This window comes from Sarcophilus harrisii, chromosome 2 (genome assembly GCF_902635505.1).
Source record: "Sarcophilus harrisii chromosome 2, mSarHar1.11, whole genome shotgun sequence".
NCBI lineage: Eukaryota > Metazoa > Chordata > Mammalia > Dasyuromorphia > Dasyuridae > Sarcophilus > Sarcophilus harrisii.
In genome coordinates this window covers 563580391-563606271 of record NC_045427.1, presented here as the reverse complement: position 1 = coordinate 563606271, position 25881 = coordinate 563580391, and the positions used below count along the sequence as shown (strand labels likewise).

The window sequence follows — 25881 nt, the reverse complement described above, 5'->3', positions numbered from 1 at the left end:
TCTCCCTTTTCTGTGTTAGCCCTTCAAATACATGCCGATTAATACTTCCCTACTCAGTCCATCCTGCCTTTCCCATCTCCTCTATTTTCTTTTTATCCAGTGTGATCATCTTCAGGTTCTTTAATCAATTCTTGAATGATCATAGATTCCTAGAGCTGGAAGGAATAATGGATAATAGTTGAATTTCTGATCTATAAGGATTTTAAAATTTAGTGTTGTAACATGATTAATGTGGAAAGATGCTTTATACTATTGTACATATATAACTGTAAAATGAAGGAGGGGAAAAGATATATAATCGCTATGGTCCCTTCCAATTTTTATGATCATTTAATTTGTTTGAACCTTGAAGATTATATATACCATTAAGGCAAGTATGATAGCTGTACTATGTTTTATTTCTCTGTTGTTAGGCACTGGATGTGCATCACATACTTGTACAAATTACCTTGCAGAAGAAGAAATATTTATGGCATGTTGTCCCTGTCATGTCTTAATGAAAAAACAGACTCAGAAAAATTATCCTTCCCTGTCCATTTTACACACACACACACACACATATACATACATATATACATACATGCACAAATTTACATATTAAATATGCACATAAACAAATGCATATGAATATTGTCAATGTTATGTGTATAAATGGTTTTATTTATTCATTTATATTGTTTATATGTTTAAAATACTTTTAATTTACTTTGCATTATTGATGTCATGTCACTTTCTTAAATCTGAAGAATAAATGAAATAATTTAAGCCCCAATTTATAGTATTTGCCAATTTATTAGGATTTAAGGATTAAAATGAAAACAACAAATAACTTACATGAGCTAGTATTAAATGACTCTAGCAAATCACTGGGTGTGTTGTTTGAACATATGTATGTATAAAATATACATATGTGTGTATATATTTTCTGTTTCTCCATCTGTTTCTCTGGTTCTTCCTTTGCCTTTCTTTCCTCTTTTCTCTCTTTCTCCTACATGCATTTTAACAGAAAATATTTATTATAATTACTATAAATTAGGAAACAAAATTAATAAACAGAAACTAACATATAAGAGAAGTGATTCCATTTAAAAATTTTATATACAGTATTTTTGATTATTTCAAACATAGAAAATCTTACATAGATTAACTGAAACTTGCACAAATGATGTTTTCTATATTTTGATCCCTCTTTGCCTTTTCTAGATTACTTTCTTAAAACCTATTCTTTTTTCCCTCTTTCTCTCTCTATTGGCATCTTTCCATCTCCCTGTCTCTCTATCTCTGCTTCTGTCTCTCAAACTTCCTCTTTAGCCCTTTCTCTCTCTTTCTCTTGTCTCCCTCCTTCCATTCTTCTCTCCCTTTTTGCTTCTCTACTGTTTCCCAATTTTCCCTATTCTTAAACAAAACAAAATAAAAAAATACCTCCCTATATCCTACCATCCTAGCCTGCTACCATCATATATTTATTTTTCCTTTTTCAGCCAAATATGAAAATTTATGCTTTTCCTCCTTGAAAGCAAAGAATTTCCTTTTTTCCCCTTTGTTTTCCTACTAATTAGTACAATGTTTAACATATGTTAATTGATTAATAAAAACATGTTGATTAACAATACCTAACATTTCTGTGGCACATACTGTGTTCATTCTACCTTTAATGTTCTTTTATTCCATAATTCTATTCTATGAATGAATGAATGATTCTCTTATATAAATTAATAAATGTGTAAGATCCATTTCTCTTTGTGGACAACTTGTGTTTACTCACTTCCCATGAAATCACTTATTAGGTTCTAAACAGAACACCCATATTTCTCTGTTGCTGTGTCTCTATTTCTCTCTGTTTTTTTCTCTCTCTCTTTTCCTTCCTTCCTCCCTTCCTCTTCTTCATCCCAAATGTTAGACTAAATAAATTCTGGAGTGTTTTGTGTTCTTATGCATTGATCTCTATGGATATTCTTTATTTATTTGAGGTAAATGCATTTCTTCTAAGCTTTTGAATTCCTTTCTGCATTCAAAATTAGTGTGACTGAGAATAGCATTTTACTAAAATTTCTCTACAACACTAAAAACAAAAATGGCAGTTTCTATCAGTCATAGAACTTTATGTCTGGAAGAGACCTGAAGAATCATTTAAATTCAACTTTGTCATTTTATAAATGGAATCACAAAATTAATTCTTTCAAAATTGGGACTAGATATTTAGCCAGAAATTCAGATACTTGAATCATATTTAATTGAGTCTTGATCTGGAGTCTCAGGAGAATGAACAATCACTGTTCTATTAGATGCTGTGCCATTGGATACAATTTCACCAAGTAGTTTGCTAACAAATGTTTATCAACAAAGCTATTCAAATGTAGCTTTAAATTATAATGTTTGCCCATTTCCTAAATGTATATTCACTATGAATTATTTATCCTGATAATTTAACAATCAGATCTATGGAGAATTGGTTTCAGTTGATTCTTGCACATAAGCTGCATCTACTGCAGTGGTGCTGGAAGTATGCAGGCCCATAAGTAGTATGTCATAAAAATTGGATCCTGGCTCAGCAGAAGGGGCAGTCTGGATCTGAGTGAGGGAACCAGGGTGATCAAAGCTAATATGTTAATGAAATGGTATGCCAGAAAGTAAATAGATCCTGAAATCAACTACCTTTAATGTCTTTGGGCACAGTACAAGTTTTTCTGTTCTTATTATTACTTTGATTAGGACTGAAATCCAAGTTTCTGATTCTCTTGTTTAGTGTACTTCTCTGATTACACCAAACTGATGTAATCCATAGCTTTCTAGGAAATTTTAACATCTTTGAGGATGCTTCTGAAAAAAACTAGAAGCACTTCAAAATGTGTCACCCTCCCCAGCATTTAAATAAAAAGAAAGAAAAGAAAGAAAAGAAAATATGTTAGAGGAGTATTTTGAAATTCAAAATGGGATTGAGTTGGATCATTAGCTATTGAAGAAGGGGGATTGGCTTGACTTTCTTTTTTGCCCCCTTCCTAGGTATGCAGCAAAGTTTCTTTAAGAAGAACTGGTTATTACATTATTCAAAGCAGCAGCTGTTGTAGAGGGTGAGAATGCTTGAAAAGAGAAGCATAATGTCCTAATTACCTATGGCAAGGAAAACATCTGTGCAGGAAAAGTAATGAAATTAATTCTGAAGCTTAGCAGTTGCATATATTAATTGACGTTAATTAATGCCAAATTACAAGACACTTCCTATGGAATCACAGCATATATCCACAGGAATTGAATATGGAAAGAGTTCATCATACTTAATGCTATTATGATGAGCCTCAAGGGAAATAAGAGTGATTGGTCTCTCATTATGAAGTACAGCCAATTACGTTGTATTTCCATTAGGAGGAGAAGGGAACCAAATTGGGAGCATTTTACCATAGGGGCAGCTATTGAGCTATTCCCTTAGAATCGATCATTTCACTTCTAACTTCACATTGAGTAAGAACTGGATATAGGGTCAAAGCCTTGGACCTTTCTCCCAAGTGCTGCTTGAGGAAATCTTAGACCCTATAACAAGGAGCATTTCAGGAAACCACATTTTAGAAACAGGTAAATAGTTTTAACCATTCAGCTCAGTTTTATAAGTAATTATTAAGTACCTGTCAAGTACAAAGTGTTGTGCTTATTAAGAAAAAAAAAAAAAAAAAACAAGACTGAGAACTCCTCAACCTAAAATAATTTAGATTTTTAGAGAAAAGGGATAGAGAACATGGGTATAAAAAGGAAGGATAACAGTTATTAAGATTAAGAAAAGAGAAGAGAATTTGAGGAAAGAGAGAACCCTAACAACTAGGGATCCTTAAAAAGGAAATTAAAAATTCTATTAAATCTTTCATATATATATATATTTTTTTCCTCAGTTACATGTGAAAACAATTGAACAAATTAAAAAAAAGTTTTGAGTTCTAAATTCCATTTCTCTCTTCCTCTCTGCTCCCCCCTTCTCTGAGATGGTAAGGACCTACTTTAAAGCATAGACAAAGAAGGGATGCATCCCAGGCAAGAGAAAAATTAGCCATTTTGCATGGAAACCTTTACCAACTGTAGTACACCCTTTCTTACTTTCTTATCATAAATAGCTTTTCCTTGATTTTTCAGGATCATAACTATTCAAATCCTGACTCAGATATTATCTCTCTGAATAAGTCACTTTCCTGAGGCTCAGCTTCCTTATTTCTAAAATGAAAGGACTAAATTCAGCGGTTAACGTCTAAGGTCCCTATTTATGAACAACTTTTAATAATTTTTTGCATTGTAATATTATAGAAAAAGCAACATGGTGCAGAGGAAAGTGACTTTAAATCATTAGGATGATGGTTCAGTTCCCAACTGTGGCTCTAGGAAAATCACTTAATCCCCATATGCCTCAGTGTCTTCATTTGTAAATGAGAGATAATAACTCTTATCTAATCTGTATTATAAAAGTTTTGTTATTTTCTGTGATGCCTTCTAGGTCGGCTATATAAGTTTATTTTCCCTCTTTTAAGAGGCAGAATGTGCTGTTTTTTGAGTTGTCTGGTTGACTTTTTATATTTGTTCTAAATCTTTATTCCAAGTAAATCTGTCAATTGTCACTTTGGTTTTCATTTTCCCTTTATAGTTGGGTCCTTTACTCTCTTCCAATTTGCTTCTTCTAATATGTACTGGATTTAGTTACCAACTGATAATCAATTCAACAAGAACTAATCTAATATAAAATTATAGTCTGAATTGGTACTTGAAGTGTTCGTATATGATAGAGATACACGAACTTTGTAATATTTATTTCTGACTTGTTTTTTACTGAGATCTTTTTTTGCTTTCTTCCTGATTTCCAGCTGAGCACTACATATGTAAGATGTTGCTGTAAATAGTATGTATTTTCTAGGTATCTTTGAAGAGGTGAAACTGACTGTTGAAAGAGAGAAAATGGTAAAGATAATTGGCTAAGAATAATTTCCAAGATAGGCGTATTTAGGACAAGCTGACCATTAAGCCATTTTAGGTCTGTTTTTTGAAAGAACTGGACAGTTTCAGTTGAAAAGTTGATTGGCATGATTCAATTAAATTAATTTCATTTCAATTTAACTTTTTAAAATTACCTTACGTGTATATAGCCTTCTCCTCACCACTGAAGATAAAAGATAAATGAGAAAGAAGAGCTCACACCTGTATGAGGTCTGCAGCATAGAAGGGAATTTTCAGCCTGTATTATAAATTAGAATCTGATCAGTGCACAGAAGAGATATAAGGACAGTAAATTTTTAGAAGAGGGAGAAATCATTTGCCAATGAGAAGACCAGGAAAGAAGACATGGAGATAAGAATTACTTCACAGAACCCTGAAGTCTGAAATTGGGTCCTTACAGAATGAGAAAGACCTCCACAGCCAGGGTATATACTTAGAAAGCAGGATAAGACAGTCAAATGTGATTCAGTGCATAAATATTGTAGGGATCTGGGCAAAGAAAGATCATCAGGCATTGAGTGTTGAATTGGGTCCCATTTAAAAAAAGAAGCTTTTGGTAAATGGAAGAGAAATTCTGAGCCCTGATTTCAGGATAAGAACAAAAAAGAAATGATTCACTGGGACTAATTGAATAAATCAGAAGAGAATTTACCTTCAGTTTCTCACCTTGGGCTTGTGAGTAAGTGAGGAGAAAAAGGACTGATGGGGCACATAAGCATTTTGTAAAGATACAACTGCAGAAATATCCTTCAGAAGCTTCTAATTGGTTGGGTAGAATATATGGGCATGTTTCCCCCTTGTGGCTGACATCTAGAGTGCAAGGGATCCCTTCAGTGGCAATGTTCTTGGAAAAAAGTTTTGCACATGTGGAATCTGGAAAGAAAATCTACAATTAATTCTTTTGTAAAATGAAAGGTTCCCTTGGTAATGTGAATTACCACTCAATCTTTCTGTTTTGAAATTTTGGAATTTCATGTTGTTTGAAGTGGAGTATACATGTATATTATGTGATTAATATTATATGACATATCTCAGTTTGTTTAAAGCACTTTAGAAAGCAAGAGGTATATGGAGGAAAAGGAAGGATTGTGATACTGCTGCTTGTGAAGGTCTCTTGATGTCTTATTTAATGGAACTGTCAAAGTAGAAATGTCCTTATTTTGGTTGTACTTGACATTGAAGGCAGAATTCCAAGTGAGTTTAAAAATCTTAGTTTGCCCATTTTCAGAATATAGGCAGTGTACTTGAAGGTCCCTTTCCCCCTCTTCTTTCCTTTTTCTTATGGAGTGGGGAAAAGACAGTAACAACCATTGTGTAGGGGCCCCCCCTTTTTTTCCCCACATGTTCAACCAATAGTGAAATAAAGCCTGAGAAAGAAACATATTCATAGAAAAAAACCTGAAATCAGCAAAAGCTGTCCATTTCTGTGTACTCCTGTTTCTATTTCTTACTTTCCTCTGTCTTTCTATCTCCCTGCCTCTGCCTAGTTCCCCCCATCCCCACCTCACAAAGGGAATAATTATTCTGACCCAAGAACTGTGACAATCTACTAGGGTAAAAAAAAAAAAAAAAAAAAAAAAAAAAAAAAAAAAAAAAAAAAAAAAAAAAAAAAAAAAAAAAGAATATTTGAGCTATGAGTAGAATTGCTGAAGGAAAAGAAAGTAGATACATGATAAGAAAAGAACCCACAGAATGGATAGCTATTGGTCTTTGGTGCAATGTATTTTTTTTTCTTATTCTTTTTGTTCATCCCTTCTTTCCTTCCAGATTCACAGTACTTAACCTGCCGGATGCACAACTGCACTGAAAGCAACAGAAATAAACCTTTCCCTGGCTACATTGACCCCGATTCTCTGATTGTTCAGGATGATTATGTTTTTGTTCAGGTGTGTAGTATCTACTTCTATGCTTGGTTTCCAAGAATTTTTTTTTCCACTCATGTATCCCCTTTGTCATTTGTCCCTTTACTCTCTTGATACACTGAAGGATCCTTTAAAAAAAAATACAATTTTCAATGAAAGGGACAGAGTTTAGTATGTCAATTTCCAAATCACCAGAATACTAATTAGCTTCTTCTGAATGGACCTGGAGGACCTTATCACCATAAGATCATAGGGATGCTACTCATAGCATCAGGAATAGGATCTGAATCTACCATCAACTTCCTCATCCTGTATTCCATTGCCAGCTCCCTATTATCATCGAGCTGGGCAGATATGTCAGTCTCTTGCTATCAGGAGTACAGCAGACCAATCAGCCTTTTTTTCTTTAAAAAAAAAAAGTATTTTCTTAAAAATAACAGACTGAGGGAGAGACTGTGAAACAGCTAGAGGTGGTGTAAGGGGAGATAGAGATGTACAGAAAGAATGTAATCAACCATTATTGTCATGCATTGACTATTATTAGGGGAAGAAGAATTTAGATGAGATAAAATAAAGCAAGTTTCTCACCTCAAAGAACAGTTTTTGAAATTAGGGTTTCATTTGGAAGGCCAAACTTTCATTTGAAAGGACAAGAAAGGCCCCTTATCATATTTTTGCTTATTGCTGTGTGCAGCATTCATTTGGAAAAAGGATTTTTAGAAATGTTTGGGTTGTAGATTAAAAGTAATCCAGCAGCATTTCCTGTGCTTAATGACAAAGGGAGCCTTTAACTGAAAATAACAATAATAATAATAATAAAGGAGATTTCAATCAAAGGAGCAATTCCCAATCCAAAATGCACTTAAATATCTACCATGAGTAAGACAATATGCTAAATATGCAGAAAATAAAGCTGGTTTTTTAAATAAAAAAGACCTTTTAAGTTTATATTCAAGTGTTACCTAATTTTAATTTTAATAATCTTTGTCCCTAATTCTATGAAGTTCATATTTCACAACATGAGTTGAGAAAGAAGATATAATGAATGTTTACCAATGGCTTTGACACATGTCATACTCTCATTGTTTAGCCTGCATATGTTTTGTTACCCTACCTTATTATCTGATATATCTTCCAGATAACTGTAAATTCACTTCTACTCTCAAACTGGATCATGTTACTTTGAAACTCAGCTACAGATGATTAAGTATAAAAGTTCATTCCTCTAGTCTCTTGGGCACCTTAGCAACATTTTTTATTTTTTAATAACTCTTTAAAATCCCCTCACTCATTTAAATCCCCTTGCTCATTTAAATCCATTCTGCCATTTTGAATTTCTACCTTTTCACTCAAGTTGGAATGATGCAGTCAGTAACACCAACTTATTATCTCATTACAGTTGTAAATTTACTACCTGTCTTATCACCAACATACTCTAAAAAATATGATGCCTTGAAACCACTGATATTTAATGAATAGAGATGAAAAAAAAAGGTGTTTGGAAAGAGGAGAGATTGATGACATAGCAGTTTGCCAGTCAGTTGGTACTCACATAAAAGAGATAGTTTTCCCTATCCCTTTTTTTAATTTAATTGCATGCACTCTTATCATGTAGAGTTACTTTCACTATATTTTGGAGATATCTATAGCTAACATGGTTTATAATCCAACAGATTAACAAATGTTTATTGATCACTAAATGTAGGGTACTGGGCCTATGTGTTAGAGATACAAATTTAAAAAAAAAAAGACATATTACTGGTCCTTAGGGAGTTTATATTCTGTTGGGAAAATAAAACATTTAATCAGCCCATGAGAAAATACAAGATAATTTGAGGAAAAAGAGAGTACCAACTACTTACAGGATCAGGGAAAGCTTCTTTTTAGGAGGTGACACTTGTATTGAGTCTTGAATGAAAGTCTTTTTTTCAGGGAGTGGGTGGGTGAGGGTTTGATGGGTTTCTTTTCCTTCAGGATAGCTCCTATTATAAAATTATGATGAACAGAGTCCCAGAAAATAATCTAGAAGGCTTGAATGTTTGGGTCCTTATTCTATCAACACTATTTTTGAGCCCCCTTTTTAAGTAGAAATGGGAGTCTGGTCTTATGTTTATGCTTTTGGAAGTTAGACTTCTAAAGATCTGGATGACTTTAATTCAATCTATATCATAAACCCATATAGAATTTATTGAGGCTTTGCCCTTGAAAGACACGTTGAAAGTTGAAGAAACTAATTTTTGACCAGAGATACATACCCGACCCTAATAGATCCCTATATAGTACTTCTTATTTTCTACCTTAGCTTCCCAATGATTATGAATCACAGACCTTCACATTATTGTATTGGAGGCTCTTTTCTTGCCTCTACTTGTTCACTGGCCTTAAGTAGTATTTGTAAAATTTCTTATTATATTCTTTTTATTTATGTCTCAGTTGACTTCAGGAGGAAGACCACATTACTACGTATCTTACCGTAGGAATGCTTTTGCACAGATGAAGCTCCCCAAATATGCCCTGCCTAAGGTACAGTTGAATAATCTTCTGTATATAGGTTTTTCTCCCTTTCTGCTTTCAGCTTATGGATATCTCCCTTTTTCCTCTGTCTATTTCTATCTTTTAATCCTATAGAACTATATAAGGATTCAAGCTAGAAGGGGCAGAAGGAATTGTAGACTTGCAAAATAAATAGCATAGGGAGGGAGCTTATATATCATCTAGTACAACTTTTTAAAATTTTACTTATGAAGAAATTGAGGTGAAAAGAAGATAACTTACCTAAGTTGATACAACAAACTAGTGGCAGAAGTAAAACTAGAATTTGGGGCTTCTTTTTTATTAAGCCACTATTGTTTCTGCTAAACCATACAGCTTTGCTGAGCTTTAGAGATTATTTTGTTTAGTTCCTTCAAGTTATATTTGTAGTACCTTAGTAACCCTGCCTGTCAGGTCCTCAGAAAAGCTACCTCTGGTGCAAAATAATCCATGATTATATATTTGCATGAAAACCTCAGCTCATGAGCCTTCCTTAATATGCTTAGATTTAATAGTCACCCAGAGAACACAGTTCAAAGTAAAGTTATTAAATGAAATAGCATAGTAAAAATATTAGCAATGGGACATTTTCCCTTAGAACATAGGTAATACTTTCCCACAAATATAAAAACTATCATTGAAAAGACAGATAAATATGAAAATCCCATTGAGTCACAGACATAGGGAGCATATGTAGCCTGGAGACATTCATAAAAGGACAACCCATGCCAGTATTATTGCAAGTGACACTATTTTCTGAGGATGTCATTGAGCTGCTTGTTCTGGACCTTTACATTGCTATCCATTGGGTCTTTACCTGAGTAGAACCACATAAATGTTATTCCTTACAGAATATCACATTCATAATTTTTCTTGTGTATGTTCTGCTTCCCCCTTTCCTTCTTTATATTTCTTTTACTCTTGAATTCTCCTATTTTTTTCTCTCTTCCTTTCCATCTTGCTTTTTCCTCCTTCCCCTCTTGAATTCATTCCCTCTCCTATTTTTTCCTTCTCTTTTCCTCTCCATTTCTCTTTCTCTCTCCTCTTCATTTCTGTCTCTTCTGAGTTCGCAGCTCAGCTGATTTCCTCCATTACTCCCAGATACTAATTTTTGCACAAAATCTCTTCAGGGCTACTTGTTAACTACCTAAACACCACTTTCCATTCTATTAGTGTATAGTGACTAGAAAGCCTCTTCCCATAAGTTTAGTCCGACATTTTCTCAGTTGGATGTTGGTTGTTAACCAACAGATTATGTAAAATAGAAAATTTTGACTAAAATCAATGTGTTCAAGGTCCTCTCTAGTTTAGAAAATAGATGAATTTCATTTCAGAAGAAAATATAAATGAAAGAGACACCATCCACCTGATTTACATTTATATCTCTATTGTGTATATGTGATATCAGCTGAATCCCTAAGTTTAGTGACTAATAGCCAGAATAAAACATCATCTCCCTATTTAGATTAAAAAAAAAAAAAATCTAGAGAGTGATTTTGACTTGTTCATATTTATAAAATGAACAGATAGTAGAGTCAGGACAAGAACTCATGTTTTCTGATTCCTAAATTAGTCCTTATGATACTGTGAGTAGATAATGTTTCTTGAATCCATCTAGTGAGTCTTATTGCAATTAGTGGTCAGACACTAGCTATCCATCACGCTTCAAAAATCTGCTTTTCTACTCTGTTAAGGTATTTGCGCCACCTAGTGGAGGGTACACTGACCTGAGAGATCAAAGCCCTATATTTAAAACCCCCATTCTTTTAGTAATATATCCTTGACATGAAATTAATTTACTTTTATATGGGGATATAGAGTTTACAGTTGGAAGAATATGAGATATAATCTTTTCTGACAACTTATTTTTACAGATGAGAAAATTTAAGACCAGAGAGGCTAAGCAATTTCTTAAATATCACACAAATAGGGAGGAACAGAGCCAGGATTTGAACCTCTGTGCTCTCATTTAAAATCTAATGATTATAACAGGCTGCCTCTCTCTTGGCTTGCTTATTCCCCCGGAGCTGACATATCTGGACTGGGATGTGCACAGGGTATAGGAAAATAACATATATTCTTAAAGATAAATAGGAGAGATTTAAAATCTTTGGAGGAAAAGATCCAGATGCTCCCAAAAAGAAAAAAAAAGCATTCTTTGTGTTTTGATCATCAGTCTTGTTAAGGCAATGTAGCCTACTGGGTTGCGAGCAAGATTTGGAGTCAGTAAAAATTTGGGTTTGAATTCTCCCTCAGATACTGACTAAATGGAAAAGTAGCTTAAATTTTCCAAACCTCAATTTCCTTATTTGTAAAATGAAGGATAATAACACTACTTCCTGAGGTTGTTGGGAAGGTTAAAAGAGTTTGTGTGTAAAAGATAACTTTGTAAACCTTAAAGCATTATGTAAATATATACTAATTGAGGTTGTGATGTTGTTTTGTTATTTTCACAGGTCTTTTCTATGGTCAGTTTTCAACAATCAACCCAAGAATAATTTATACTTAAGAATTTAGTGTGTAGGGTAATGCTTAAAAAGAGCAATATGATCTCCTGTTCTTTCAGGAGAATAGTGAGAGGAACAATAAAACTCTTGAATAAAAGTCTTGCCTTTTCCCTTATAGCAACAAATAGAAAACTGCAAGCTATGGCTCTGAAGGGTTCAAAGTCCAAAGATTTGCTCTATCAAAAACTTGGAAAGTGGCTATGTCCACCCCGATTCTACTCCTGAAATTTTGTTAGACAATCTAACTCTTTGCTGGCCCCCTTCCTTATCTTGCCTCTCTGTGTTCTTTACCCTTGAACACATCCATCTCCTTTACTTAAGGAAATAGGAGTGCCTACTAGAAAGAGAACACAAACAGCAATCAAGATTATATTACATAAGCTGTCATATCACCTCTTTATGCTTCAATTTTGATATATTGTAAAAAACGCTCTGTTTATAGTAAGAAAGCCTAGATGCCCATTCCAGCTCTACCATTTAGTATTTCAATTTTCTCACCTGTAAATTGAGAGGAGTTACCCTAGATCAGTGGTTCTCAAACTTTTGTTTTCAGTATCTTTTATCCTATTAAAAATTATTGAGGATCTCTCCAAAGCGTTTTTGTTTATCTGGATTATATTTATAGACATTTACCATATTGGAAATAAAAACTAATTTTGAATTTGTAGACTCTCTAAAAGGGTTTCAGAGATCCCCAGGATTCTCTAGCCCATACTTTGAGAACCACTGTTGATCTTTGAAGTCCCTTTCAGTTTTTAAATTATGAAACTACAGTAGTATATATCTTATTGAATTCCTGAGATTACAGAGTGAGAAGTAAGAATATGTAGAAGCTTTGAGGGATGTTAAAAGCATCACAAAATGTCAGACATGTCTTAACTGCTATTCCAGTGTTATTTCCAATATACTAGTATGACCCTGTGGACATTTGGGGACTCTTTCATAAGAAATTCACAAACAGATAAACAAAGCCAGACGTATTCCGTAGTGTCATAGGAAATGTCCCATCTGACCTGGGTAGCATTAGAAGTATGATTTGAAATGGATTTTTGAAATCTAAAGAAACCTCTAACCCCATCACTAGGTGACTTTAGAATAGGTACTTTGCAGTTGCCCAGGTTCAGCTGTCACTCTGATCACCAGTCTTGCAGCTCCCAGTGGGTGGCAGTTGGACAATCTGGGCTGAAAAAATTGCCTTTGAACCCCCAACACTCATCTCTCCCCCTTCCTCATCTCCTACTCTGGTAACATTCTGACAGTGCCTCTTCTGAGGTCTGAGAAAAGGACATTGTGATTAATTTAAATCATTCTCAGAGAAATAGAAGTCAGAACAGCCAGCAATGTATTATTTTGACCAAGTAAGTGTGTATTATTTAAGGAGATGAGCTATTTCATTACAAGCTCATTACACTTTCAAAGTGGAATCATCCCAGGCTTGTGTCAGAAGGACCATTTGTGCATATATTTAGAGGTTCCTATCAAACTCAGGAACTGGCCTGTTTGGAAAGGAATAAACCACAACATTTATCCTTAGGTTTGTTTGTTTGTTTTGTTTTGTTCTAATCTTACCATGCCATTGGAGAAACTCATGAAAGACTGAGGATAAACTGATGAGTAACAGAGAGATTAGATGTTGAGGAAAGAGGGTAGAGAGAAAGAGAACTTTACTGTTTGCTTGGGGCTTTCCAGACAAGTGGGATAAATAATAGGGAAACACACAGATGAAAGTCAGAGTGGGGGAAGCCTTTACTCTGAAGGAGCTTCCATTCTTCCAGTGCTATATGACAAGTAAACAGATAAGTAAATACCAAATAATGTGAGGAAATGGAGAACACTTAGACCCACAGAAATCAGGAGTATCTTTCAGCAGGAGAGACCACCCAAGTGTTGAATGAAGATAAAACTCCTAAAAGGAGAGAGTAAATTTTGGATCTGGAAAATATGTATTCAGTGATGTGGAGGTAGGGAGATTGATGCCAAATTGAAAGAATAGCAAATTGGTCAGTTTGACTAGAATTTCATGTGTAAAACTGGGAGAATGTGTAAAAAGACTGGAAAATTGTGAAAATATTTAAATGCCAATTTGAAGAGTTTATGGTTAAGGAGGCAAGAATCAATGAAAGTTTTGAACTTCACTGCCTAAATAACTTATCTAAGCCCAACAACACAAGCTTTTGAAGAATAAATTTCCCCCATTAACATTCCCAATTAAACTTTTTTTTTTTGGATGAAATATTGATTTCTCATGATTTGAATTCTTTTGAATTAGGGAGACATTCCTCCCTAAGTTTAGCCTGAGAAAACTTAAACCTATTTTTCAACAACCTTACAAAACTGAGGGATGCAAAGGAGTGGAAAAATGTTGAAGAATATTTTTCATTGGAACTATATGTTTCCATTGTAGATAAAGATCATGTTATATTTTTTTTCTTTTTATTTGTCCAAATAAGAAAATAAAAACTTAATAAAAAACCTTCCGGTTGATTAGGAGGAAAGTGATTTCAGCATGGAGATGAATTTAATTTAAATATGGGGAAGAATTTCCTAGCACTCTCAAGATCATGAGGTACACTATGGAATTTATGACTGAGACAAATTTTAGTATTCCATTTTCTGATTTTTTTTTAGTTTTAAGGAAAGGTTTGAGAGTGATCCTTCTGGGTTTATTTGATAACAGTCTCACAGAGAAGAAAAGGGATAATGTGGATGAAGTCTTTGTTTTCTCTGATCCACTGGACTGTTAAAAAATATTTGCTATCATTAGACTAGGGACTACAGAGGTAATAGGAAAATGTACCCCAGGTAATCAATAAACTTAGGAGTATATGATCTTTCTTCCCCTTACCCATAGTATCCAGAACACCATTCTAGAAGGAAAAGAGTTTGAGAAAGTCACTTCCTCTTGGGAAATATTGCACCAATATTGGACTCCTCCTACTGGGCAGGCCCTATGTGAAGTATTGTGAATGAGATGGAAATGAAAATATTAGAGGTCAGAAAACAAAAATGACAAATTCTGGAAGGAATGTATAGAAAATGAGACATAATTCACTGTTGGTGGGATTGTGACCTGCTTCAACCATTCTGTAGTCCAGTTTTGAACTATGCCCAAATAGCTGTAAAATCATGTCTAATCTTTAACTGAGTAATACCACTACTAGGTATTAACCCAAATGAGATTTTTTTAAAAAGGAAAAAGACTTATATGTACAAAAATATTTATAGCTCTTTTTTCAGGACCAAGAATTGGAAATTGAGAGTATATCCATCAATTGGGGAATGGCTGAATAATGTGTGGTATATGATTATGATCAAATATTATCATGCTATAAGAAATGATGATAAGGATGCTCTCAGAAAAATGTGGAAAGACTTCCATGAGCTCACACAAAGTGAAATGTAGTAATAATATCATAAGATGATCTGTTGTAAATGACTTGGCTCTTTTCAGCAATACAATGATCCAAGATAACTCTGATGTACTTATGATGAAAAATGCTACCCATACCCAGAAAACAAACCGATTGTGTATTAATACAGATTGAAGCATACTTTTTTAAAATTTTATTTTTCTTGAGAATTTTTGTTGGGGAGAAGGGGTTGGGGAGTCAATGTTTTCTTTCACATGACTTTTATGAAAATGTTTTACATGGAAAAAAATGTTAGAGGCACTGCTTTTTTTGGAGCTTATAGTCCAGTAATACTGCTCATTCAGATTTATATTTCTATTAGTGCTTTACGTTTTATGAAAATAGTTTTCCCCAAAGTGATCTCTGATATAATTTGTATAAGTATTGTTACACTTGTTTTACAAATGAAGAAATTGATTCTGAGAAGTGAGGTGACTTTTGTATGGGTACCCAACTAGTAGATATAAGAACCAAGATTTAAACAGTCTCCATCCCTTAAAGGACTTCAAAACCCTCAGCCCTTTACAGTCTCTGCATTGTTTTACATAAAACACATGAAAAAAAAACAACTATTGTCAATGAATTTAGTAAGCATTAGTTGAGTCCTCCCTCTGTACAAGGTCCTCTATTAGGATACAAAGACAAAATAACAAAGAGTCCCTGATTTCAAGGAGATTACTTTCTAGGGGAAAGAGAGGGGGAAATTAAGAGGATAATACAAAAAGAAATATAAGAAATACTGTGAACATTCCATAATAGTTCCATTGTACCTACAAGATAACTAATAACTCTTTATGAATGACTACATCATATGAGAGTGATATGAAAAAGTTTAGAAAAAATAATTTAGTTGTCTACTGTGTTCTAGGCACTGTGCTACATAGTAAAGATTTTAAAAAGCAAACGTTAGTCCTTTGTACTCAAAGTCTAATTGGCTTAGCAAGATTTGAAAAAGATTATCTATTATGCAAATTATAGCTCTATACATCATATATGCAAGTAGATAGGTAAAGTAATAAACAGAGTTATTTCATTTAAATGTTCTTACTGTTCTTGGGAAGCAAAGAAATAAATAAACTATGATTATTAAAAATGATCAGCTAAATTAGCCCATATAGCATTGGACATCTTCATGACATACTATGATGACCAAACTCAGGGAAAATTGTAATCTGACTTGGCTTACCATAGCTGAACATTCTCTCATTTTATTTTTTCCTTTCCCACTCCTCTCAGCTTTTTCCCTCTCAACTTTACTCTACATAAGCCTTTTGAGCAAGATCCATATTTGTACTTGGCAAATAAATTATGGTGATTGATTCTCCCAAGTCCCAGTCATTCAAGAAAGCATTTTTCAAGTTATTTAATAAGATATCCAAATTACACCCAAGTTCCCTTCCTCTTTCCCCCATTACTTTTTAATGCCCATCCCCACAAACACATCAAAATAAATATTTGATTAACACTCCTTCAATTAATTAATATCTTTCATATATGCAAAAGAGAGACTATTTGCAATCATAGTGCCTATTAAAGGATTTCTTATTAGATTGCAGATTCATTTTATTTTCCAGGCCTACAGAGTAATTTGAATGAGGATTGACAGATAGTGGATCTCCTGTACTCTCATCTCTCTTCTTTGTCCTCTCTCCAGGATATGCATGTCATCAGCACAGATGAGAATCAAGTATTTGCAGCAGTCCAGGAGTGGAACCAAAATGACACCTACAACCTCTACATCTCAGACACACGTGGTGTCTACTTCACTTTAGCTTTGGAGAATGTCCAGAGTAGCCGAGGGCCTGAGGGTAACATCATGATTGACCTCTATGAGGTATGTCACGTCTGGTGGGCTGATCTCTCTCTGTCTCTTTTCTTTTCTTTTTTACTAAATGGTATTTTATTTTTCTAAATAGATATGAGGATAATTTTCAACATTCATTTCTATAAGGTTTTGTGTACCAAATTTTTTCTCCCTCTCTCCTCCACCAATCTCCTTCCTAAGACAGCCAGCAATCTAATATAGGTTAAACATGTAGAATCCTTCTAAATAAATTTCCATATTTGCCATGTTGTACAAAAAAAACACACAAAAAGGAGAAAGAAAATCCATAAGAAAGAAAAAAAGCAAACGAAAAAGTGAAAAATATTATGCTTGAATCCACATTCAGACTTCATAGTTCTCTCTCTGGTCATTCTGCATACCAAGTCTATTGGAATTTTCTTAGATCACCATATTACTGAGAAGTGCCAAGTCTATCATAGTTGATCTCAGATAATCTTATTGTTCCTATGTACAATGTTTTCCTTGTTTTGCTCACTTCATTCCACAACAGTTTATATGAGTCTTTCCAGGATTTTCTGAAATCAGCCTGCTCCGTGTTTAACATTCATTGGATTACTTGCCATCTAGGGAAGGACATGAGAGGATGGAGGGAGAAAAAAATTGGAACACCAAGTTTTGCAAGGGTGAATGTTAAAAATCACCTATGCATATGTTTTGAAAATAAAAAGCTTTATTAAAAAAGAAATTAGCCTGTTCATCATTTCTTATACATTCACATGCCATAACATATTCACCCATTCCCCAATTGATGGGCATTCACTCATTTTCCAGTTTCTTGGTGGGCTGATCTCTTAAGGTAAGACTTTATATGCCTTCTGGAAATATCATTTTGCCCCAATACCAGTTACTTCCATAGCCTCTTTATTTTAAAGTTGTAAAGGGCTGAAACTCTTAAAAGGTATGCTTGAATCAGACAACCAAGCACTTAAAGCTAATTACCTATTGGACAATGACTATTAGCATATGTTTGGGAAAATGGCCCTTCACACTGTTCTGCACTGGCTCGATGTTTTGGTGTATATAGATAATCATAGGAGGGATTAGAAGGTCGTGTGAGATGAGCCAGACTCACTTTGCAGCAGGACCAAGAGAAAGGAGGTTGGTGGAGACCTTGTGGCAGTTTTGTCCATCTCCTTCACTTTTCCTCCTAAAGACCAAGGACTTTTGCTTATCCTGACTCTGGCTGATCCTGAGGTCTCCAGGATACTAGCCCGGAATTTACATAAAGTAGTACTAGAATATTGATTGATGAGAATCAAGTGCTTGGAATCATCCAAGAGTGGCACCAAAATTATACCAACAACTTTTACATCTCAGGCACATGTGACATCTACTTTATTCTAGCTCTGGAGAATGTCCAGAGTAGCCAAGATTGACCTCAATGGAGTTTGTCACATCTGGTAGGCTGATCTCTTAAGGCCTTATATGCATATAGGAAATATCAGCTTTTAATTTTTTTCCCAATACCAGTTACTTCCATAGCCACTTTACATTAAAGTAGTACCAGAATATTGATGTTGTTGTTCAGTCAGGTGGGTCCAACTTTTCATGATCCTGTGGACTATATCACGCCAGTATTGTCCATGATGATGTTTTGTTTGTTTGTTTTTATTTTTGGCAAAGATACTAGAGTGATTTGCCATTTCCTTATCCAGTGGATTAAGGCAAATGACTTGTCCAGGGTTACACAGCTAGTGCGTGTCTGAGACTGAAATTAAATTCATTTGAATTCTTCCTGACTCTAGGCCCAATGCTCTATTTTCTGAGGCACTAGCTGCCAAGAATATTTATATATATAACATTATCTACTAATTAACAATATAAGGAATAGGCAGAAGATTTTGAAAGTGTCCAAAAAAGACAATAAAAATAAATTAATTATACTGGAGATTCCCAATAAGGGGACCCTCAAAGAAAAGCATAGGAGTATTAGGATTACTTAGCCTGAAAGAAAAAGTGAGGCAATTTAAAAAGAGTCTCAAAATCACATATAAAAAAAATTTTAAAGAACTAAGGCTATGTGTTTTAGAAAAAAAAATTTTTTTTTATTTTCTATGTTTCTGGAGAAGCAATGTAGAATGGAAGAAAGACTATTAACATCAAAGTCAGGAAGACATGAACTCACACATACTGGCCACCTTATTGTGAGCAGCTTGTTTAATCTACTGGTGTCTTATGCAGCTCTCTAAGACCAGAAATTTTAGAGAAAGTGCTAGTCAGTTAGTAAAGGGATTTTTCTACACCCAGGAGTTCCCTATAAAAATGAAATCTACAGTCTACTTCAATTTTTATGTCTTAGTTACTTGAAGACCTATTATTTGGAAGGAGTGCAGTGGTTCTCTATAGCAACAGAGGGCTAGGATTAATGGGTTGAAGTTGAAGGGAAGCAGATTTGGTTCATATTAAGAAAGAACTTTCTAAAAATTACAACTGTAAAACAGAAGAATGGCCAGCTTTATCAGGTAGTTATCAGTGAGGTGGACTATTGACACTGTCATAAACCCAGGTATCAGAATTATATAAAGACTGCCCCAGCAGAATCAAGAGATATGAAAGACAGTCTACTTAACTTGTAAAAATATAGTTGTCAACACTGGACAAAAATCCATATTCACAATTATGATTCTGTTTTCTATTTTTGGTTTTGGTTCATTGAGGTTGATGAATTGAACACCAAGAAATTTCCGATGAATTGAACACCCAAAAATTTCCTTTTCTCTCCTTTTTACTATGAAGGCAATACTCAGCTATGGCCTATGTAACTTGAAGGGAGTAAAGAATCCATCAAATCTGACAAAACGGGAAGTTGTCTTGATGGGGACTGTTTATGGGTTTGGGATGGGGAGATATATCAGAGAGCATGCTATCAGTATTGGCCAAGCAAGATTTGAAAAGGTCACCTATTATTTAAATTATGTCTCTTATAAATAAAATAAGAAAATTTTAAGCTCTAGATGTATATTTTGCAAAGCTCCTGTAAATTAGCATCACTAATTCTTATATAATTTATGCCTTTAAATTTTTTCATAGTACTGGGACTTCCTATTTGGAATCTTATTTGCTCTCAAGTGCCTACTTCCTCCCTTGTTATATTTGTAGTCCTGATTATAGTCCTGGTTATAGCCCATCACTATAAAATATTAAAGCCAAAATTATGTCTATTGAGAATATTATAGTCTTTGCAGATTATAGTGATGCATATTATATTAGAACCTATATATATATATATTTATATATATATATATATATGCTATCTAATACCTCTCTTGACCTTTCCATGCATTTATAATTGCTTACTGGACATTTCAAACCAAATATTCCATATGCATATCAAATTCTGTTCATCAAAAATACAACCCAGTATTTTTCTCCCAATCTACCACCCATCTGAATTTTTTTAAATTATTATTAAAGACACTGTCATCCTTCCAGTTATATAGATTTCCATTTTTTCCTGATTTGTTCTCCCTCACTTTTCTCATATCCAAAAAGTTGTTAATGTAGTTACTACATCTTCTATGTTCCTCAAATTCATGTCCTTACCCTCATGACTAATACCCTCATTCAGGCCTCCATCATTTCTCACTTGGACTAATTCAAGATTCCTAATTGGCTTGTCTCAAGTCTTTCTCCTTTCCAGCCTATCTTTTGTATAACTACTAAAGTGATTTTTCTAAAGCCAGAAACATGATCATATCACAGCCCTGCTCAATAACCTCCTGTGGTGCTGTATTTTTTAGGAAAAATATAAGTTCCTCTGTTTGGCCTTTCAAGCCATTTACAACCTGGCCCTACTACTTTTCCAGTTCTAATATATTTTACTTCCTTTCCCTCACTCTGTGATCTGGCCAAACAGGTCTTTTCCTCTATAATGATATATCTTTCATCTTATACAGGCTTTCTCCTAGACTTGAATATACTCCCTCTTCACCTCTGCCCCTTAGAATCATTTGTTTCCTTTAAAACTCAATTCATGTACTTTGCTCTGTTGTTTTTTCAGTCATTTTTCAGTCATGTTGAACTCTTTGTGACCAAAAAGTCATCTAAGTTTTTGTTTTTTTGGGGGGGAAGAGCAAAGATATTGTCGATATTTCCTTCTCTAGTGTAGGCTAAAAGGGGTAAGTGATTTGCCTAAAGTCACCTAGCTAGTCTGAGGCCAGGTTTATTCTCAGGAAGATGAGTCTTCCTAATTTCAGACTCATTACTCTATCCATTGCGTCATCTAGCTGCCACCCTTTCTATATGAGATCTTTTCAGATGTCCCACATAAACTGTTAATGCTTTCCTTTCTTAAAATCATTTATTTTGTACCTATGTCATAGTCACAATCTAAATATATGCATATATGGAGATAAATTTATTTATGTACATCCTGTCTCCTCTAATTGAATATAAGCTTCTTAAGGGCAAGGACTATTTAATTTTTGTCTGTGTGTAACTTTTGTCTTGTACAGTACTTGATAAATGCTCTTTGATTTATTTATTCCTGCATTGAGTGAAAGTTGGATTATATGGCTCCATATTTTCCTTCCAAACTCTGTTTCTACTATTCTAAATATTTTCAAGGATATGTGAAAGATGATAAAGTGCTAGCTAGAGAAATTCCCTTAAATTGAAGCAAAAGAGACTAAAGTTAGATGAAAAAGAACTTCCTGATTGAATAACTTCCCTGGGTAATTGTTCTTTCTGCTGGATAGGAACTTAGATGACTTAGTAAATAACTTTGCCTCCAATTTCTTCACTTTGTAAAACAGAGAAAATCTAAATGAGGGGACATCAGAGTCTGTTAGAATCCACTCTAACTTCAATTGCTCTTGGTACTTCAGAATCAAAAGCTGTCAGTATCACAGAAAGTTCACCAAAGAATTTATTCCTATTATTTCTATTAATCTCAGGCATAGCTATTTGGAAAGAAAGTTATTCGTTATTGTGTAAGTTTTAGGCAGTTTTTAGAAGGCCCACCTAGTATTCTTCAGTATTCTAAAATGAAGAATTTAAAACTTCACTCATAATTTGGTGAAACTCAATTTTCCATGTATTTCCTACCTCACTTCCCTAAATCTAATTCATTTCACAAAAGTGACTCATTGCTCAGAAAACAGCATATGTGATTAGGAAGGTAAAAGACATAAGATTTGTTTTTTTATTTGCTTGGGAATGTCCAGGGGTTTCATTGGGAACTTAGCATTAAGCATTAATATAAAGGATCAGGCCCCATAACATCATAAATTTTACCTGTTGTGGTAGTTGGACCTATTGTTGCAAATCTGCAAAATGCTGTACATTTTCCAATCTTCCTTACTTTTATTAGAAATTCATGAGAATTTCCTTTGAGAACTTACAAAAGTACAGCTAAGAATACTCTATGAAGGAACTCTTGTTGGGAGAACAGAAAGGAGCAGGGGATTTTTCTCTTCTTCCTATCTCACTTTCTAATTGACTAGGCATCTAGAAACAACTTGCTCCAAAGGAAACACCCCATTCAAAAGTTCAGGTATTCTTTAATTCAGTGTGCAAATGAAGGAACAGTCACACTCCATGTAGCCACTAAAAAAGAATGATACTCAGAGTTACCTAAGGGAGAAGTAGTTTTGAGGAATGAGATACCTTGAGTTTCCTGGCTGACAGTTGACGGAGAACACAATACCTGAGCCTCATGAAGGCTTCTCTACTCACTAAGAGTAGTGGTTATCTATCTGGGGCTATTGTGTTAAGTATGCATTGGAAAAGAATCTAATATAAGATGCTACATGGTTATTTCAGTAAAATGCATACTTCAGTAACCAACATGGAAGATTTTTTTTTTATTAAAGCTCTTTATTGTTCAAAACATATGCATGGATATTTCTTCGACATTAACCCTTGTAAAACCTTGTGTTCCAATTTCTCCCCCCCCCTTTTCCCATCCCCTCCCCTAGATGGCAAGTAGTCCAATATATGTTAAACATAGTAGAAAATATGTTAAATCCAATACATGCATACATATTTATATAGTTATCTTGCTGCACAAAAAAAAATCAAATCAAACCAGGAAAAAATAAGAAAGAAAATAAAATGCAAGGAAACAACAACAAAAAGAGTAAAAATGCTGAAGATTTTGATGAAAATTATATTAGAATCTCATAATGCATAAAATAAATTTTCACAATGTCCACCATCAACTGTTATACATTGTTTTAAGATATGATAGGATATAATTCAAAACTTTTCATTTTTTCCCCTTCTCATTCCAGATAATCTAGTATCTAAAAGAACATGTCAAGTATTTTAGAATGTGAAGGGTACAGATTCAAATTCATGTTTTCAATCTCTTATCTTAATAACATTTTTAAACTTTTACTAATACCTAACAATCCACTTATATAATTTGACTATGAATGGGGATCCCGTCATTCTGATTTTCTGTTTTGAATACATATACATACATATAAATGCATGCATACATACATACATTGCATATATATTTGCACTTTTCTTCATATTGATAATTCCATTGTTTTTTCCACTGTTTGTCAAGAATTGAGATGACAATATCTTGCCTCTAAAGTTTCTGGGATACAAAAATTAGTACTCAGCTCCCCTTTCCCTATGAGTAATAGCAATAGCTTGTGTCCCCCTGACTATTCCCCATTGATTTTTAGGCTACTTCTTTTCCTCCCTCTCTACCTCTCTTCCCCCTTATCCTAATTTCTCAGTCCAACATGGAAACATGTTTCTGATTTTTTTCTTCTTTTTTCTGACCGACACAGAATACATTTTAATTGGCCCTAAGATGAGGTGAAATTTGGCAGATTTAGACAAGATTGACTCTGATTTGTCCTATTGTTAGAAAGCTATTCAAGATGCTTACTATAAAATTCAAATGTTTGTACTGAGTACAGAATGAGGAGGGGTAAGTATCAAGGTAGCCCTTAAACTTAGTTCAAACTTTTCCTGTTCCCCTCAGGATAGGTTCCCCACATAGGTCTGCCTGGTCATTGTCTGCCTATAGATAAACTGCTGCCTCCTATTATCAGTAGTCTGAACAATGGTTTGACTGCATTATGTAAAAATGTCCCATATCCTGGGATGTAGGGGTTGGGGGTGGAAAAAGAAGGCTTTGTTTTATTTTACTGACAGTTCACAGGAGCCTGGATTGAAACTGATGTGATCAGACTAGTGGTGCCGTATCTGCTGATTACCTAGATGGAAAGAATATTGGCTGACACTGAAGCTGGCACAAATGTTCCCTTAAATCTGATTGTTCTGGCTAGAAGGGAGCTGAAAGCCATCCAGAGAGAATCTCCCAGCTGAATTGCAATGAATGATGAGTGCTTAGTGATAAATGGAAAGTAAGGCAATCCATACATGAATTAATAAGGGGCAGAGAGAATGAAGCATCAGTGGTGTGGGTTAAGGGGTAAGAGAATATAGGATATACCAATCAGATCTGGGAGAAATAAATAAAAGAAGCAATCTGGGTTTCTAGCAGGTTGCAGGAATATTGATTTGGTTAGATTTTACAGAGCCATTTCTAAGGGAAGGGAATTTTTTTTTTTTTTTGTGTGTGTGTGTGTGTGTGTGTGTGTGTGAGAGAGAGAGAGAGAGAGAGAGAGAGAGAGAGAGAGAAAGAGAGAGAGAGAGAGAGAGAAGGGGGGTGGAGGGAGGAGGAAAAGAGGGAGTAAGGGAGAAAGAGAGGGAGGGAAGGGAAGGCAAAAAAGAGGGAGGGAGAGAGAAAAATAGCATAGTGGAATAAATAAATGGAAAGACTCATTTTGACACATAATGGTTATATGACCCTGAATACATAGTTTAATTAGCAAAAGCTAATCTACAATGATAGAGGGAATTTCTTCATTGGGAACTTCCTATTACCAGTGATATTACAAGTCCAATTCAATCTTTAAGGACCATATAGACTTGTTGTTGGTTTTTTATGATTTGTGAAGAGAATAGCATGTTACTCAGTAAAACTGTATATTTTTTTTCTTTCTCAAGCAAAGTCCTCAGATCCTTCCAATATCATTTTCAGTGAATTTTATATGAATTCCAGCCAATAGTAAACACCATCTCCTGAGTATTAGTCACAGGGATTCTAAATAGAATATTTAGGAGAAAACATTCAGACACCACTTTCAAAGGCAAGATTAGAGTGAGACAACACTAGGAAATAGTACCTTTGTTAAAGTCATTGTTCATTATTTCTTTGCCTGTAGTTTATTTTTCATGCCACCATTGGTATAAAATTTTTTAAACACAGGCAGTCCAAGATTATTAAAGGACAAAATATTGAAATGACTGACAATATAGGGATCATATTTATTTAGACTACAGATAGTAGATACTAAATAACTGAGAATACTTTATTAAATTAAATTGATTCTGCTTTATTAGTGATGAATTAAGGAGAATGAGGCAAAGCCTTAGAGTTTACTTGAGAGGGAAGAAAAGTATCTGAGAATGTATCATATAGGATGAAGGAAATAATCTTGGGAATCATTCGTTGCTGCTTCTATGTGAAGCACTTATGCCCATCATAGGGGGAAATTCGAAAATTAAATCAGACATTGCTACTATCCTTATGGAGACTGTGATATAGTAGATAAGTATAAAAATCAGAATATATTAGGTGCATAAGAAGAGTATTAAGTTGCAGGAAAGCCACTGGAGAGATTCTTCTGTGTGTGTGTATGTGTGTGTGTGTGTGTGTGTGTGTGTGTGTGTATACACACACTCCTTTCTAAACTTTTCTAAACTGATACACTGAATAGGCTGAA

General features: G+C 34.3%; 1 protein-coding gene across 4 annotated transcripts in view; it reads left to right on the top strand.

The window, feature by feature from the left end:
- SORCS1 (sortilin related VPS10 domain containing receptor 1) overlaps nt 1–25881 on the top strand; it is a 704073-nt gene that overhangs the window by 539407 nt on the left and 138785 nt on the right. For all 4 annotated transcript variants that reach the window (XM_031955813.1, XM_031955812.1, XM_031955810.1 and 1 more), the window contains exons 7-9: nt 6736–6854; nt 9264–9353; nt 16934–17113. In XM_031955813.1, the coding sequence (XP_031811673.1) occupies nt 6736–6854; nt 9264–9353; nt 16934–17113 (389 nt within the window). The remainder of the gene's footprint in view (nt 1–6735; nt 6855–9263; nt 9354–16933; nt 17114–25881) is intronic.